Source organism: Crocuta crocuta, unplaced genomic scaffold (assembly GCF_008692635.1).
Source record: "Crocuta crocuta isolate KB4526 unplaced genomic scaffold, BGI_CrCroc_1.0 scaffold431, whole genome shotgun sequence".
Lineage (NCBI taxonomy): Eukaryota > Metazoa > Chordata > Mammalia > Carnivora > Hyaenidae > Crocuta > Crocuta crocuta.
In genome coordinates, this window is record NW_027528859.1 from 5,373,449 (window position 1) to 5,386,592 (window position 13,144).

Below are 13,144 nucleotides of genomic sequence, written 5' to 3' on the forward strand. Positions count from 1 at the left end.
AAAGAAAAAACATTAAAAATTAAAAAAAAAAAGTTGATTAACTCAGTAGCTCATCAAGGACCCAGGCCTTTCTACTTTACCATCCATCCTTGCTGTGTATTCAGGCTTTGTCCCCAGATTAGCTTTGGATTCCACGAGGTTTCATGATGCCTACCAAGGTGCTGTCATCATGTCCATAGAACTTCTAGAAGCAGGAAAGGACATCATTCCTTCTTGTCCATTTCTCTTTCTCTAATTTGTCATGCATCTTTTGTTTTTTTCAAGATTTTTTTTTAACATTTATTTATTTTGAAAGAGAGAGAGCAAGAGAGAGAGAGACAGAGCGAGCGAGAGAGAGAGAGCACAAGCAGGGTAGGGGCAGAGAGAGGGAGACGCAGAATCCAAAGCAGGCTCTAGGCTCCGAGCTGTCAGCCCAGAGCCTGACACAGGGCTTGAACTCATGAACCATGAGATCATGACCTGAGCCAAAGTCAGATGTTTAACTGACCGAGCCGCCCAGGTACTTCTGTCATGCATCTTTTTAAAGAGCGTCTTAAATTGCTTACTTTTCTTAGGACCCTCTCTCATTCTGGCTGACTTCCGTTTATTATCCAGAATGCCACCAGCCCATGACTAAGTAATTGCTGGCAAGGGGAATAGGATCACTGTAATGGGCTTAGACTAATTAAGACTCATTCCCAGGGCTGGCTCCAAGCTTCCCTGAAGTTTCTGACTGCTCCACAGAACAGAATTAAGGTCCTGTTAGGAAGAAGGAGATGGGAGTAGGGAACAGGTATGCAGTGTGCAACCAACAGTTGCATTGGATTCTGTTACAGAATACACAAGTCCAGGTTAGCCTTGACACACTTGCTTTTCTGGGCTCTGCCCTCAGTTCCCATCCCCATCTAGCGTATTTCCTTAACAGTGAGCCAAGTCCCCTACAACTCTAGCTCTAAAGGACACATTCCAAGGCTGTCCTTGGCAGAACAGCGAGGAACGCGAAATGTATTCCTTGGGGCCCAGTGTTCCTGTGCAATCTCCAGGTCAGTGACACATGCTTGGTCAGCCTGGATACTGTCAGTTGGGTAGGGGAAAGAGCAGAGACTCTGCCTCCTGGAAAGGTGTACTGGCCTGGCCCGGACTCAGCCCCAGAGCTGAGTTCCAGTCATGCTCCCTTCTCTCTGAGGTCTCCTTTTTTAAAAAAGTTTTTAAAAATGTTATTTATTTATTTAATTTATTTTTGATATAGAATAACAGAGCATGAGCAGGGGAGGGGCAAAGAGAGAGGGTGACACAGAATCTGAAGCAGGGTCCAGGCTCTGAGCTGTCAGCACAGAGCCCAATACGGGGCTCGAGATCATGACCTGAGCTGAAGTCAGACGCTTAACTGACTGAGCCACCCAGGAGTCCCTATTTTTACTTTTTTAAATAATTTTTTTAACTTTTATTTATATTTATTTTATTTAAAAAATTTTTAAATGTTTATTTTGAGAGTGAGTAGGGGAGGGGAAGAGAGAAAATCTGAGTAGGCTCTGTGCTGTTCGATCCCTTGAATTGTGAGATCATGACCTGAGCTGAAATCAAGAGCTGGATGCTTTAAAGAACTGAGCCACTCTGGCGCCTCCCCCACTCTTTTATAGTTTATTTTTTTTGAGAGAGAGGAAGACAGAGAGAATCCCAAGCAGGCTTCTTGCTGTCAGTGCAGAGCCTGACACAGGGCTTGAACCCACAAACCATGAGACCGTGACCTGAGCCAAAGTCAAGACTCGGACTGATATTTAACCAACTGAGCCATGCAAACATCCCTTCCCCGCCCCCCCTTTTTTCTTTTTTCTTTTTCTTTTTTAATATTTTTTATTTATTTCCAGGAGAGAGAGAGAGAGAGACAGCGTGAGCAGGGGAGGGTCAGAAAGAGAGGGAGACACAGACTCTGAAATAGGCTCCAGGCTCTGAGCTGGCAGTCAGCACAGAGCCCGATGCGGGGCTCAAACCCACGAACCGTGAGATCATGACCTAAGCGAAAGTTGGACGCTTAACTGACTAAGCCACCCAGGCGCCCCTGCCCCCTTTTTTCTAAGTAAGCTCTTCAGCAAGTGTGGGGCTTGAACTCGTGACCCTGAGACCAAGAGTTGCATGCTCTACCAGCTGAGCCAGCCAGGTGCCCCTGAATTGTTTTCTTAACAAATTCTAATTGGTTCTTAAAACCCTAGTCTTAAAAACCCAACATTACCAACATATCTCCTTTCTGTGAACTCCCACAGTAGGAAAACCCATATCCACTAAATTTACTAACCAGTCACAGATCTCCCATATGCGTTAGAAGCTTTGAGGAAATATTAGACAATAGGGAAGAAAATTAAGTTTTAGTAGCTGTGTGCCAGGTGCCTGGGGTAAATTCTTTCCCACAGTGACTTTATCCTTAACAGCACCCTGGTAGGTTAGGTTATTTTAAGTTTTGTGTTAGAGTTTAGGGAATTCAGGTTCAGAAGAAGTTAAGTCACCTGCTCACAAAAGGTAAGGTTGGCTGGAGGCAACAAGTTATTAGGAGTGCATGACTGCGTGGCCTCATGCCCATGCTCTTTCTCCTACCCCCGCCCTTCTGACTTCATGGTCTTTACTGTTACAAAACACATTTGTATGTATTAATTTGAGCTTTACAACAGTAGCAGGGTGAGTCCTAAATTCTCCATTTTGTAAATGATGGTGGGGTTCGGAGATACTAAATGACCTGCCCAAAGTCATGGGGAGCTTAGCTTTTCTGACTACAGAATGTGTGTAGGAGAGCATGGCATTATTTGTTGAGTGATGATCCACATTATGGTTGGTAATCAATAAATATTTCTTATCAGATTAAATTACTGAAAATAAACAATGTCACTGCTTTGAGGTCCCTAGGTTCCTTTTTCTCCCTGTCACCTCCCCTCTGGGCTTCCCTCAGAGACCTCTTTTCCCAGGAACTCTGGTCACCTCCAACCAAGACTCACAGAGAGTAGCACCCACATGTCTTCAGGCAGGAGGCTTAAGAAGGAAGGGTCTTCTTTTAACAAAGAGCTGAGTGGAGGGGCGCTNTTCACCTCCCACTTTAGGCCTTCCTGGAATGGGGCAGTCCTATTCAGACTTTTCCCTGCCCCCACTTGACTGACTGCATTTGTTCTGGAGTAGACAAGCCAGTGAATCCCTGCTCTCCTGTTCTATTGGCCTTGGCCCTGGCATTTATCACACTAATGCCTCCTCCTCTCTCTCCTCCCCTGGCACTGCCTCCTGCCTCTGGCTCCACCCCACAGCCCTGGACACAGTACACACAGCCCAGAGCTTGGGCTCCAAGGGAAACAAAAGGAACTGCCTGGATTCCCATGGCTATGGCCAGCACCTTCATACCAGGGCTGAACCCCCAGAACTCTCATTATATCCCAGGGTAAGACTTCTACCCAGGGTACATGCTGCTTGCTTCTGGAAATAGGCATATAGGGATATGGGAATTGAGCCACCAAGACCTTGGAGGCCAAGTAGACATACTGGTTTGGGAGACCCAGGGCTGGGATATTTATGATGTTCAATGATACAGGAAAAGCAAGGCAATAGTGGTAGCTGGGCCTGTCACAAAGCTCTGTGTTGTCTTTTCTATGGTAACAGGGTAATAGCACAGGGGAAGGGTTGAAAACCTAGAGAACTGAGAAATGCCTGTTCCAAATATGCACACAGCTGAATCCAGAAAAAAATCAGGGCTTCAGAGGTCTCTGTTTCTATCTCTGGGGGTAGTGGAGCAGAGGGAGACTGGAGATGAGTGGGGAAGTCCTGTGCTACAGGTACACCGGACACTGCCCACTACTTCAATTCAGCATGGGCCAGACCTATGGGCAGATGACTGGTCAGCTACTTCGAGGAGTTCCTGGTCTGGCCTGGCCCCCTGCCCATCGCACACTTCTGCCTCCCATCCAGCCTCCACGATCTCCTAAGGTTCCCAGGAGAAGCCTGCCTGTCAGGCGTGGGCATGAAAGGCTCAGCTCCACCATGATCCCAGGGTACACAGGTATGTATGTACGGTGTCCCTGTCCCAGAACATGTGCCCCAAACACTAATCGAAATCTTCCTTGCCTCCTCCCACCCAGGTTTTGTACCCCAGGCACAGTTCATCTTTGCCAAGAACTGTAGTCAGGTCTGGGCTGAGGCTCTGAATGATTTCACTCAGTGGTCTGGGGGACAAGGGAGTCAAGAGCTGCCAAAGGAAGCAAAGGGAGAAAAAGACGTGGGGAAAGACCAAGAACCAAAGCCAGAGTCAGAACTGGAGTCAGAGAAAGAGCCTGAGCCGGGGCAAGAGGCAGAACAAGTAAGACCTGGAAGGCTGGAGAGAGTGAAGGGGGGTTGGGAGTGTGGCCAGGTCTAGGGGTGGCCATGAGTAGCATGACTCTGGGTGCAGGTGGTGTGGGCCTGACGGCCAGCTCCAGGTCCCTGGGAGCTTCTGGTAGAGCATAGTGGCTGAATGTGATAGCCTTGTTTTTTCTCTGTCAACTTTCCCTCACAAGGCTTCCCCCTATTCCATGGATGACAAAGATCCTCGCAAGTACTTCATGCCAGGTGAGAGGAAGTGGGTAATGATCAAAGGTGTGGGGAGCCCCCAGGAGGTCCTGACTTCAGTATCCCCATCCCTCCAGGCTTCACTGGTTATGTGCCCCGGGCCCGCTTCCTCTTCGGCTCCAGCTTTCCTGTTCTCACCAACCGGGCACTGCAGGAATTTGGACAGATGTATTCAGGGGACAGACCCCAGAAGGATCCCAAACATCTCCCCCCACTTTCTAGGACCTACCCTCAGAACCTGGGCCTGTTACCTAATTATGGGGGTTATGTGCCAGGTGAGGATAGCCCCAGAGGGAAGCTTTGGGGGATTGGAGTATTTGTATGTGGAACGGGTGGAAGTGGTTTGGGGGGTTGGAACTAATAGATATGGTGGGGGGCTTGGATCATGTGGTTCAGTTTTATCACTGGGAAGAAAAGGAAATGGAGGCAGCTCACAGTGGAAGTTGGGACCAGATTTTGGCTTAGGCACTGGCTGGGAAATAAAAGGCTTTTCCATGCCACCAGCTACAAGTGACAGATTTTCTTGTCCATATAGGGTATAAGTTCCAGTTTGGTCGCACATATGGGCATCTCACCCATGATGCACTGGGCCTCAGCACCCTCCAGAAGCAGCTCCTGGTATAGGTACCTGGACTTCAAGTTTTCTCTTCCCTTTCTTCTTATCCCAGCCATCTTTTTGCAATGAAGAGAGGTGGGCCCCAGGGTGGGGGGAGGCACAAAGAAAAATGGTTTAGAGGCCGAGCACCTTTTTTATTAATAGGTATAATAAATAAATAAATAAATACATAAACAGAAGCCTGGGCTCTTCCTCCCTCTTCTGACCACCAGGCACTGGCCACAGCCTATTTACATTTGGGGGCTCAGGGAACTAGCCCCAATACTGTCACCCATCCTCCTTACCACCTGGCCTAGGGAACCTGCAAATGGGCCTCTGGTCACCTCCCTCCATAGGGACATGCTTATCTGTACCTATGAAGGGGCCAGCCCAGATGGCCTGGGGAAATCCTGGCAGCCCAGTGCTGCATCCCTTCCCTCCTTTCTCAGGTGGAGGTCTGGATGAGGTCACTGGGACAGTTAACGGGGAGTAATTAATACTGAGCACAGGGATGTATGGCCCCCAGCTCTCAGTCTGCTCTCTGTGGCCAAGCCAGAGGGCTTGGGAAGGGCTCTCAGGCTCTGAGTTGGACGTTATGAGGGTCCCTGAGGCCACCAACATGCACAGGACCTCAATTTTGGCTGCTTCCAGGGGTTGGACTAGGAGTTGGGGTCAAGGTCACATAGGCCAGTGGCACCAGGCCGGTGTCGGGGCCACGGCTGCAGCGCAGCCAGTCTCCTCCAGCTGGCCCCAGCACCCGGAGGATATCTCCCTTGCGGAAGCTCAGCTGTCCAGGGCCTGTGGCCAGATGATGGCACAGTGCCTTCACTTCGCTGGGGAAACAACAAATGGAGGTCAGAGAAACCCAATCCAAAGCCAAGCCCAGCCCCCCAATCCTATCTCCCAGGGCTTACCATGGAGGCTTGGAGGGCAGAGCTGGAGAGGGTGGTTCCTGCAGGCTCTCCCTGGGCTCTGGCTCCCGGCGGGCACCCACTGTCTGTGCCACTAGTTGGAACATGGACTTGTCCAGGCTCAGCCAGTCAGAGGGTAGCCTAGAAGAGAGCAGCCAGGGCTCTCGCTCTGTCTGTACCCTGGCTTAGAGAGGCTCCCCAAATCCCTCCATCTACACCATGGGCTGCCTCTCACCTGTTTGTGGGCCGGGTCTCACGCTGAGCCTTTCGGGAACCAAAGAGATGGCCCCACTTGATGCCCCCAGGTGAAGGCTCTGAGGTTCCTTCCTCACTTTCTGCTGAGGCGGCAGTGGACCCTTCCCTCTCCCGGCTGCGCCTCAGCTCAGCCAGTACAGAATCAGGGGGGCTCCCCATCCAGAAGGGCCAGCCCCTGTCCCGGCCAAGGGTCTCCTCAGGGGCAGGGCAGGCCTCTGCTCCCTCGACTACTCCCTCTCGAGGGGGTGGTCCCCCACCTCCTGACCCTTTCTTTTTCTCATTGCTGCTACTGCTGCCACCACGGGGGAACCTAGAGCACTCGGCTGAGCCATCGATGTATACCTGGGAGCTCTGCATGAGCTGGTACCACCAGCCAGCCTGCCCACCTCGGGCCCACCTGCCACGCCCTGGGCCCCCAGCTGCCTCTGCCACCTCTTCTGTCTCCTCTTCCTCTTCATCCTCTCCACCTTCTGAGGCACCCACACCCTTCACCCGTTCCCCATGGACTGCCCTATCTGTGTCTCCAGGGCCCTCCTGGCCCCGAGCCCGGGCCAGCTGCAGCGTTGAGTGGGCAGACAGCAGTAGGTCCTGGGACACCCGCAGCAGCTCCTTGTGCTGCCGCTGCTGCTGCCCACTTTGCAGCAGCCGGTGCTGGAACAGCAAGTCGAGGCTGAAGGGCAGCAGGGCCAGGGGCTGTAGCAGCAGCAGCAGCTCCTCAAAGAGCCCAGGGCACACAGTATGCGCTGCACTCAGGAAGCCCCATGGCTGGTAGTGGGTCTGGATGATATCTAGGGGAGAAAGAGAGAGTCCTGAGCCACAGAGAAGTGCAGCATGGTCTGGGGTGGGCCTTTGAGAAGCAGCCCTGGCAGAGCCGCACAGGCTGCATACTGTGCCCTCAGATGCACTCTGGTGGAAACAACACCACCTGAAGTTATGTGGGTCATGATCTCCAAACCCTAAGTGGCAGTCCCAGGTTCAGAGGAGAGGCGTTGGGGTTCCTAGCCACCCTGACTTCCAGACTGCCTGAGTATCCTGCTTACTTCAAGGCTCTAACTTAAGTAGAAGCTGGGGAAAGTTTTGGGCAGAAGCCTCGGCTTTGAGGATGAAAGCTTGTGTGGTTCCCTCCCCACCTCTAGCACCTGTAAAGAGCTGTGCCTCCCTCTTTGAGCCTCTGAGTCTGGCCTATATTGAGTTTGCAAGAGAGAACAGTGTTCTAGGCATTACCTTCATGGTTATAGAGGTGGTTAAACCAGAACTCCAGGGACCGGATGCTGTAGGGAAACAGGTGAAGAGAGTTGAATCTTGGGTGGATATAGCCAGATGATAAAGTACAAAGGAGATCGACATGGGGTCCCATGGACATAGGGCAGAGGTATAGGTGAACATCCTCCTTCTATGGCAGGGATGCTACCTGGTTCATTTCATGTAATATGGTTCTGGAAAGTCGGTGGGGACGTTGGGAGGGGGTGAACATGTGATTCACAAGCCAATTTCTTCCTTCTAGAAAGGAGTTGACTTGCATAGGACCCAAGAAGTCAGGGAAGCTACTGTGAGAGTACAGGGTACACATCCCAAAGGGGATGGCCTGGGCCCATACTTGAGAAAGAAAATAGTAGGATGTGGGTCTCAAGGTGGACTTATGGTCAGGCAGGATTTGGAAGTAGTGCTGGAATGGGGAGGATCAAGGTTTATAATATCCAAAGAACTAGATTAATTTCCAAATAAACCAGATTATGGATTAAAAGCCAGATTAAAAGCAAAGGACCATGTTGGTGATCAGTGCCAGAGGGTTGTGGGTGTGGTGGGAAACCAGTGACCTACTGAGAGAGGCTGTAGCTAGATGTGGGTGGGGGGGAGGTAAGCCTGGGCCCTGGCCACAGATCCTGCCTATCCACCTGACTGTCTCAGTCTAGAGAGTTGGTTCCTCCAAAGTGGCGGAGCCCAGGGGAGAGGGCTGGTGGTTTGCAGCTCTTGGTGCCCCACACACTCACTTGAGCAGGCCAAGAATGAAGGCGTTGAAACGCATGGTGTGACTGGTGAGCTCTGGAAATTGGCTGACTTTGTTGTAGAGGCCATGCAGGACCTTGGTGGATGGGCCTGAGAGGAAGCCAGAGTTAGCAGTCACATGTCCAGTCTCTGGAACCCTAATTTCAGCCTAGAGTCCATATCTTGCCACCCAGCACTTACCTAGCTGTGTGGAAGCCTCAACCACACTCCATGGCATGTTCTTACGTTGCCCAATGATGACATCTAGCACAAAGGCCTTGAGCCCATCTTCCAGCACAGCCTGGACTGCAGGGCACAAGTACTTCAGAACCAGGTGGCCCACATTGGGGCTCACAGAACTATTCCCCAGCTTTGCCTGTGGATGCAGTAGAGAAGTACAGGGAATCATTTGATGCCCTACCTTGGTCCTCTCTGAGTCTCTTAGATCTGAGCATGCTTCTCTCGTGATCCCCCTCTTTGCCTACCTTCACTCCAGGATCCCGGCTTGTGCCAAAATGGGCTACAATGAGGTCCACAGCAGTGTTAACTGCCTTCACCAACCCTACAAGTAAGAATTTGATGTGAGACAGGTTCCTAAGGAAGTCTGTGAGCAACATGGCTGAAACTGAGCCCTCCGTGGAGAGAGGGAGGGGCTTCCTCTCTCTCTCTCTCTCTCTCTGTCCCTGCACACAGATCTCAGTCTCACCAAGGACCAGGCCCTAGCCCCTTCCTGTTTTTGCCCAGTTCTCAAGCCCTGCACTGCTTTCACCACCAGTGGACCCATCTCAGCAACTGCATCTTCAAGACCCTCTTACTCCAAATCCTGGATCAATCTAACTATCCATCTTCTCTGCTATGAGAAACCAGGCTAGTGGCTGCTGGAGAAAGTCCAGGGCCACTCACCACAGTGACTGACAAGGGTACTTCTTGGATGTGCATCTCGCGGTACGCTCTGCTACCCTTTCATGTTGCCAGATCTTTACTCCTCTTCTCAAGCCCTTGGTTCTACTTCACCCAGAGAACAGAGGCAACTGGTCATGAACACAAATACATTCTTCCTACCCTCTCTCAGGCCTCCCTCACTCTCCATCTTGCTCAAGGTTCTTCCCTCTTCCTAGGTTTGAATCGCCCACTTTCCCTCTGCAGCAAGGGACCTTAGCTTCATCTTTATTCCTTCTCACAGGCTCCTTCCTTTCATCCCACAGTGATACTCAGTTCTCTCCACATCACCTCACTGAAACAGCTCTCTTAGTCCCGTGGTCCCTTATTTTCTAAACATCTTAGTAGATGTTACCATCCTGCTTACTGAAGCTGTTAGACCCTGTAGTACTTGAACTGTCCCCAGTAGAGCACATGGCTACTTATTTATGGCATGGCAGTCTCCCTCACTATACATAGCTTCCTAAGGTAAGAGACTGAAGCCCGATTCTTAAGCACCTGATAAATGACCCTTGTGTGCTCATGCACACACGCCATAAACAATGCACAGACTTCTACGTCTTGCCCCAATTGCTGTCCTAATTCCGTTCTAGCATGTGGAGTTCTAAGATAGGGAAATATTCTGGAAGATTAAATGGTAGGGCAATTGTGCAATGTGCACAAATAGGTACTGAGAAAAGAATTCCCAGCCTGAGCTGGGGTAATATTCACCTTTTTTCTGAAGCAGGTCAATGGAAATGGCCTCTGAGTTGCCATCTGGGGACAGACAAAACTCAGCTGGAGGCTTCTCAGTCAAGGAAAAGGGGTCTTGGAAGTCAGGGCAGGTCAGTGGTAATGGCTTCACTACTTGACCTGCAAAGAAGAGAAAAATCAATCTCAAGCAACTCTCCCTCCAAGAGTTGCATCTGGGTTCTGTGTTCCTTTGGGACTGACCCCTTCTCCAGCCCTGCCAAGCTGTGTAGAGCCTGTCTTGGGTATACTGGGGACCTGGCTCACACACCATTCATCCGGCAGTTCAGATGGCCAGCAGCACTGAAGGAGCCAGGGAATTCAAAGATGGGGTTCCTTCGGGCCAGCCGAGCTTCCTGCGGCCTTCGGTCTAGGCTCCCTGACAATCCAGGTGGCCCTAGTGGGTTCTTCCTCCTGTATTCCCGCCACTTGAGTGCTTGAGGGGACAGGTGGTTGGCTGAAAGCAGAGCAGATTAGCAGAAAAGACAGATAAGAGTTAGCAGGAGACAGCACTTCATATCCACTCAGTGGGCCCATATAAAATATGAGGGCTAGGTTTGTGTGGACATTATCCATAGATGCTGGGGAAGGAGATGTAAATGTTTTAACCCCTGACCCCAGGCTGGAGTATAAGAAACCATTCAAAGGGGAGGTAAAGATGCTTGGGGTGGGGGATAAAGCTCATACCATTATTGGGCCTGGAGGCCATGCTGCCCTCACCACCTCCTCGGGCTAGACTTTCTGCTCGACTGAGGCTAGATCTCCAGGAGCCCAGAGGGGGCAAGCTTCCTGTTCCACGGAGACGGTACTCAGCCAAGGTCAGTATCTTCTGATCCTCCTTCTGTGGCTGCTGCGAGGTGGCAGGCCGGGCAACAGGACAGGAGTGGCTCCATGGGGGTGGGCTTTCTGTGCCTGTAGCCTGCTCTGGAGGAGGAGAGCACGAGGTGGAAGCAGAAGAGTCGGTGCTGGCCCCAAAGGGGCCAGCACTGCGGATGGGGGAGTAGCTACCCAGGGGTGACGGCCTTGAGGTTTCTGGCTCAGGCCCAGCTTTCCTGGCACCTCTGTTGGTGGGTGCCTGCGACTCCCCTGAGGGAGCTAAGGCTGGAACTTGAGCAGTGGCGGCAGCCAGAGGGGCAGGCTGCTGTGCACGGCCACAGCCAGAGAGGCTGTAGAGCTGGGAAAGGCTGTGGAGGGCCCGGGCCTTGGCCAACTGCTTGGGGAAGTGGTGCTGGAACACGAAGGGCTGGATGGGCAGTGTGGTTGGCCTCTGCTCCTTGCTGTAGCGAAGGACTGGTCGGCTCTCAGCACCACCTCCTGTGGCAACAGTGATGGAGAAGGAATCAGACAGACATGCCCTGAGACCCCCATGAGAGGAAGCAAAGAAGCAGACAGATGATGCCCACTGGGGAGAGGGGAAGAGACAGGCAGGACCTGAACTGTAGGAATTGAATGGGGTAGGGGTAATCCAAGTTTGGGAATATGACACTGATCCTCCCATATTTTGTAAAACATTTGCTATTGTTTTAATGATGCTGAACTCCCTTGTACTCTTGGCTATTCACCCCTTCTTCATTTTCTTGACTTCAAGGGTGGGTGTATCTTAAGGCTCCATTCTTAGATCTCCCTTTACACTTTCTCCCCTGCATTGTTCAAGTTTAGATATTCATACAGATGACTCCCAACCTATTGTTTTAGCCCCAAGCTTCCCCTTGATCTCTGGATCATTCTGCTTTAAAATTCTGCTTTCAATTATTTTTTTATTTTATTGTATTTTGAGAGACACAGAGAGAGAGAGAGAGAGAGAGAATGAATCTTAAGCAGGCTCCACTCTCAGCGCTGAGCTGAAATCAAGAGTCAGATGCTCAACCAACTGAACCACCCAGGTACCCCAAGGATTTTGCTTTCACTTAAAAATTGCTATTTTAAAACAGTTCATCTATCACTTTTCTCCTGATGACTTCCATTTCAGTCAATGGTAGAAACACCGTTTCCTTTGTTTCTAAAGCCTAAAGCCTAAAGAGTTGGAGTCAGAGTCACAGACCTTCAGGGTAAGACATTATTTACTTCAGGCTTTTGCTCATCATCGCCTGTCTCCAATAAAGCTGACTCATTTCATTCTTAAGCAAATCTAACCATAATATTTCTTTATCTGCAGCTGGGATCAGCCTCCTGTCGCTCTTATCCACCCAATTCCCACTATTTCATAATCTTGGCATTGGAATCTCAGGTCTTCATTTGCTCCCTCTACACAGAGCTGTGGTCCCCAAGACTGGTCCTCTCCTGCTCTTTCAGCTAATCTTCAGGTCATCATCTCTCAAAACATGGGGCTCCGAACTAAACACAGAATTTCAGGATACTGCACACCTGGATTGTCTTTGTGTGAGTCGGGCTTCTAATAAAACACTGCCATATGATAAACATCTTGATGAACACAAGGTGGTGCTATAAGCACTTACAAAGCCTAAACCCCTGGGTGTGGCTGGCTAGCACAAGTCTGTGAGACAGGAATTAATATCCTTACCAGACAGATCAGGGTATTGGAAATTTAGAGATTAAGTCATGTGCCCAAGGTCACATAACTAGGAAGTGGAAGAAGTAGAATTCTGCCTAAGCCAGAGTCTCATTTAGGGGCTAATGTTCTCTTTATCACACTGCACTACACATGAAATAGTAGACTTCATCTTTTCCCATTTATTTATTTACTTCAGAGAGTCTTAAGGGGACAGTGATCACAACCCCATGGAATGCGGGACTTAGAATCATTCCTAAGGGACATGTTAAAAATATACCCTCTAGTTATCCCTAATCTGTGCTGAGAGCAACCTTTGTCATTCTCCCTTGATTACTGTGCTCCAGCCACACTTCTTTCTGTCCTTAAACATAGCTAGTTCATTAACATCTCAGGGTCTTTTGCACTTGCTGTTCTGCCCTAAATCTTCTCATCATTCAGGCATCAGCTCAAACATCACTTCCTCAGTGGCAACCACCCAAGTCACACTGTATCTCATTATCCTGTTTTATTTTCTTTTTAGCATTTTATCACTATCAGAAATTAATCTCATTTGTTTATTGTCTATTACTCCTTCCTTATGAAGGCTCCAAAAAAGCAGGGTTTTTAAATTGTTCATTGATGTATCCCTAGTGCCTAGAGTAGAGCCAGGTATGTAATAGGTAC

At 50.1% G+C, this 13,144-nt stretch overlaps 2 protein-coding genes across 8 annotated transcripts in view; one reads left to right on the forward strand and one right to left on the reverse strand.

Annotated features, from left to right (window-relative positions):
• CIMIP2B (ciliary microtubule inner protein 2B) overlaps positions 1-5,349 on the forward strand; it is a 20,645-nt gene extending 15,296 nt beyond the window's left edge. The window contains exons 2-7 of one of the 3 annotated variants that reach the window (XM_077756247.1): positions 3,066-3,394; positions 3,786-4,009; positions 4,089-4,306; positions 4,503-4,554; positions 4,777-4,829; positions 5,090-5,349. In XM_077756247.1, coding sequence (XP_077612373.1) covers positions 3,204-3,394; positions 3,786-4,009; positions 4,089-4,306; positions 4,503-4,554; positions 4,777-4,829; positions 5,090-5,239 — 888 coding nt within the window. In that variant the 5' untranslated portion in view covers positions 3,066-3,203 and the 3' untranslated portion in view covers positions 5,240-5,349. Of the gene's footprint in view, positions 1-3,065; positions 3,395-3,785; positions 4,010-4,088; positions 4,307-4,502; positions 4,555-4,631; positions 4,830-5,089 lie in introns of all 3 variants that reach the window. The other 2 variants (XM_077756246.1, XM_077756248.1) reach the window with 2 other exon arrangements.
• Positions 5,284-13,144, reverse strand: part of RUSC2 (RUN and SH3 domain containing 2) — a 64,700-nt gene continuing 56,839 nt past the window's right edge. For 4 of the 5 annotated variants that reach the window (XM_077756242.1, XM_077756243.1, XM_077756241.1 and 1 more), the window contains 10 exons: positions 10,657-11,283; positions 10,241-10,426; positions 9,952-10,092; positions 8,787-8,863; positions 8,503-8,677; positions 8,307-8,412; positions 7,540-7,586; positions 6,296-7,103; positions 6,064-6,201; positions 5,284-5,982 (listed from right to left, as the gene is read on the reverse strand). In XM_077756242.1, the coding sequence (XP_077612368.1) occupies positions 5,781-5,982; positions 6,064-6,201; positions 6,296-7,103; positions 7,540-7,586; positions 8,307-8,412; positions 8,503-8,677; positions 8,787-8,863; positions 9,952-10,092; positions 10,241-10,426; positions 10,657-11,283 (2,507 nt within the window). In that variant the 3' untranslated portion in view covers positions 5,284-5,780. The remainder of the gene's footprint in view (positions 5,983-6,063; positions 6,202-6,295; positions 7,104-7,539; positions 7,587-8,306; positions 8,413-8,502; positions 8,678-8,786; positions 8,864-9,951; positions 10,093-10,240; positions 10,427-10,656; positions 11,284-13,144) is intronic. The other variant, XM_077756244.1, reaches the window with a different exon arrangement.